Source organism: Condylura cristata, unplaced genomic scaffold (assembly GCF_000260355.1).
Source record: "Condylura cristata isolate star-nosed mole 26May11 unplaced genomic scaffold, ConCri1.0 scaffold00015, whole genome shotgun sequence".
Taxonomy (NCBI): Eukaryota; Metazoa; Chordata; class Mammalia; order Eulipotyphla; family Talpidae; genus Condylura; species Condylura cristata.
The window spans coordinates 915,957-919,711 of NW_004567116.1; the positions used below are offsets into that span (position 1 = coordinate 915,957).

Here is a 3,755-nt window from a genome sequence, read left to right on the forward strand (position 1 = left end):
CGCCGGCGCAGCTACCGCAGCCGCGTCGCCCCGAGTCGCGGCGCGGCCAGGCGACGCTCCGGCTCCCGAGCGGCCACTTGTTGGGGGAGCTGAAGAGGCCCGGGCCGAGCTGTGAACGCGGTGCCAGCCTGCGGGCACCGGCGCTGAGACCCGCCGCGGGCTGAAGCCGCGGCGCGGCCGACCGAGTTCAGGCTCGTCCTTCCCCGCGCCCGCTCCTTGCTCCAGCCGGCGGGGCTCGGGCCCTCCCTCTCTGGGGTGCCGCGGAGGACCGTGGCGTGCGGGGCGCCCTGCAGGCCCCGGTGAGGCGCCCGGTGGAGGCACCCCGCCGGGCCCCCAGTCGCTGGGGATTGCTGGCTTCTCTCGGGGCACCAGGGCGCGCCTCCGCTTCAGCGATTCCAGAAATGTGCCCGGAGTTCGGGCCGGAGTGTGCACCAGAAAGTATATGCAATGTGCTTCCTAGGAAGGGAAAGATAAACCACCTGAGTGCGGTGGCCGGGCGTTTGGAGAGCGGCGAAAATAGCGCTTTCCGTGTGGCTGTGCCGCTCCGATGTGGTTTTCCAAAGTGCAGAATAGTATGATGTGCTCCTATTTATATTTTATTTTATTTTTAAAGATTTAGTTACTTAGGCACACACCGTCACCCTGACTCCTGTTGGGGGTGGGGGCCTCTAGGTGGGGCTCCTGGCCGGCTGTAGGGTGGCTGCAGCTCCTGGAGCTCACTCAGCCGAGCAGACTGGCCAAGTGGTCAAAGGCAGTGCCCGCTGTGCCGCTGGGGGAGCACCCACAGACAGGAGTAGTAATTCCTCTTCCAGGGAGGTGTGCAGGCTGCTGCCTGACGGGCAGGCAGGGCATGCATTGTTAAAACATCAAGGGGGTTGGGGAGTTCTTGGTCTAATCCCTCTGTGCTACAGAAAGAAACAAAGACTCAGGGTGAAGGAATTTGTAGGTACTTAAGCCTGGGCTGCAAGCCAACCCCCCACGCTGCCCGGGCGGGCGTGGGCACTCTGGGCTGTGCTGGCATCCTGGCTGGCCTGAGAGCTAGTCTTCTAAACTGGGCGGGACACTTGCGCCAGCTTTGAGGGAAGGGGCTGGGTCATGAGTCTGAAGGCAGAGAAACTGATCCTGGGAAGGGGGACCTGGGAGAAAGGGGAGCCTCCCTGAGCCCTGAGAGTGAGCAGAAGGGCGCTGAGGCAGCAGGGAGGGCCCACGCTGCGCCCTCCTCCTGGCATCCCCGCTGGGGCAGCCAAGCGCCCTTGCGTCATGGCAGGAGGAGAAGTTGCCAAGTTGCTGAGGGACCTGCATCGAGTGTCCCCAGGGAGCCCTGGCTCCAGCGGCAGGGTGGGTCCTGGAGGCGTCCAGCTGCCACTTCCTCCAAGAGCCCCCGACCCCCTTGTCCCTACAGAGCCAGGCACCTGCTGCAGAGGCAGCTTCCTTCCCCGCCTAGGAGATGGGGAGATTGCTGGGCCCCGTCTTCCCCATTCTCCGGCCGCACCCCAAACACACCACTCCTTCAGACACACGTGTCACGAGGCTCCTGGGAACTGAGAGGCGCCTGGAGGGGTGAGGAGAGGCCTCACCGAAGGAGGGGTCAGACTGTAACCAGGATCAGAGTGACAGGCAGATAGCTTCATCACAAAATTGAAAATAATACGAAATGTTTTTATTTCTAAGTACAAAGCCAGAAACTCCCAAGACTGAAACCTTGGCTGGCGCCGGGAGGATGCAAGGAAGACGCACTGTGGCCGGCCTGGGGCCTGGGGCCTGGCCGCAGCCTCCTGCCTGGCAGGGAGTCAGCCCTCTGAGCCTCGAGGGCAGGAGGGCAGGAGACTTAGCACGAGCCGTGGCCTGCGGGGCAGGGTGGGGGGCGGCAGCATGACCCTTGCTGCGCCCGGAAACTTACTTAGCGGCCAGAGTGAGTGTTTCACAGCCGGAATGACGCTAGGGCCTATCGCCCCCAGGACATCTTCAGTCCACCCCATTTATGGGGGGAGAGGGGGGTCTTGAGCCCTTGGACAGGGAACATGGCCTGAGGCCTAAGGCTGGAGTTGCTGAGGCTGTAGTGTGGGGGGGGGGGGGGGGCGGCGGGGGGGGTGTGGCAGAATCTGGAGTCTGGGATGGGGCCTGGGCTCAGGCCTCACCCTCCTCCCCGCTGCCATCGATGCTGGCCTGCCTCACCACCTTCTGGGTCCTGGCCACGGAGGAGCCACCAGCCGCCCCAGCCTGCTCCTGCTCCTGCTCCTGCTCCTGCTCCGGCTCCTGGAAGGCCTTGGCCCTGCTGGCCACCAGGGCGGCGCTGTTGAGGGCAGCCACAGACTGGTGGGACTTCAGAGCAGGCCAAGGCCCCTTCTGGCCCTTGGCCTTTGAGGGCTGAGGACAGGACTGGGGGGGGTTTTCTTCTGAAGACTCGCTTGAAGAGAAAACCTGATGATGAGAGAAGAAAGCAGTCAGGGTGCGTCTTTGCAGGGCAGGGCCAGGAGAGCATGAGCCCAGGAATGGCTGGGCGCAGAAGTCTGTCAATGAACACAGGAAAGCCGGGCCCTGCAGGGCACCTCCCCTGGGGGGAGACACTCCTCAGCCCGAGGGCCCCTGTGCCTGGCCCTCACCTGCCTGCAGCTCCTGGCCCCAGCCCTCCTGAGCGCCCCAGGACGCACCCCGAGGCCCCTCCTCATCCTCTTGCCCCCTTAACGTGTCCCCTCGGCCCCAGGCCACAGGTGAAGCTCTGGCTGCCCAGAGAGGGCACCTGCCTCGGGAAGGCCCAGCACCCGCCAGCCGCTCCTCCCAGTTCCTCCCACCCTCCTGCCCCAGCGCCACCTGCAGAAAGCCCCCTCCATATGCCGTGCCCAGCTGGGGGCGCCTTCCTCCAGGGCAGCCTCCTGGGCGGGAGTCCTGAGGGCCGCCACACCCTCGAGAAGCATTGCACCGCACAGAGCTTATCTACCCCGACTCAGGTTGGGGCTCCGGCTCCAGGCTGGGCAGCTGACCCCCCCTCGGGCTCGGTGCTTCCCGCACCTGGCCAGGAGCCCCTAAAGGTGCTGGGGGGCCCTGCGCGGCTCTCCGCCCCGAGGCCGCCTCCTACCCTCGGGCCAATGAGGGCCGAAGAGGGCTGCTGAAAACAGCACCAGTCCTGGTGTTCCTCTGTCCTGCCACCATTGCCCCCCGCCCCCCACTTCTGCTGGGGGCCCCTCCCGAGTGTGGTCCTCACCTCTGGCAGGTCACTGGCTTCCAGAGCACTTTCTAGCCCCGAGGGGGGCTCCAGGAGGCTGATGGATCTCATGACGCCACGCAGGTTGATGCGGGGCCGCGGCCCAGGCTCTTCCTTCGGGGCGCTCTGGCTCTCCTCCAGCCCCATGGCCTTCACCCCCTCACTGTCCCCTGGTTCTGGCAGAAGGGGCGGCAGCAGCTTCGAGGCCTCGAGGGCCAGGGGTTCCTCTGGGGAGGCCCCGCCGACTTTCTGCTCCCAGACCTGGCTCTGCCGGCTGTGAGGAGGCGGCGGCCGGCGTCAGCCTGGGAGGCCCAGCGCCCCCGCGCCCCGCCCCGCCCCCCGCTGCCTTGCCTGGCCGTCAGGATGCCCTGGTAGGTCTGCAGCTGGCGCAGGAAGCCGGGGTTGGGCCGGGCGATGGGGCGGAGCTCCTGCACATGGCGCAGCGCCCGCTCCAGGCTCCAGCCGTACTGCTTCATGGCGTAGGCCGCCACGGTGGCCGCCGAGCGGCTGACGCCCATCTTGCAGTGCACGAGCACCCGGGTGCCCTGCGCTC

The 3,755-nt window shown here is 66.2% G+C and overlaps 1 protein-coding gene across 1 annotated transcript in view; it reads right to left on the reverse strand.

The window, feature by feature from the left end:
- Nucleotides 1–1,685: 1,685 nt before the first annotated feature.
- The window catches only part of SSH3 (slingshot protein phosphatase 3), a 6,434-nt gene continuing 4,364 nt past the window's right edge, over nucleotides 1,686–3,755 (reverse strand). Inside the window, exons 9-11 of the mRNA XM_012725126.1 lie at nucleotides 3,554–3,747; nucleotides 3,203–3,476; nucleotides 1,686–2,421 (exon numbers count right to left, since the gene is read on the reverse strand). Coding sequence (XP_012580580.1) covers nucleotides 2,128–2,421; nucleotides 3,203–3,476; nucleotides 3,554–3,747 — 762 coding nt within the window. The 3' untranslated portion in view covers nucleotides 1,686–2,127. The remainder of the gene's footprint in view (nucleotides 2,422–3,202; nucleotides 3,477–3,553; nucleotides 3,748–3,755) is intronic.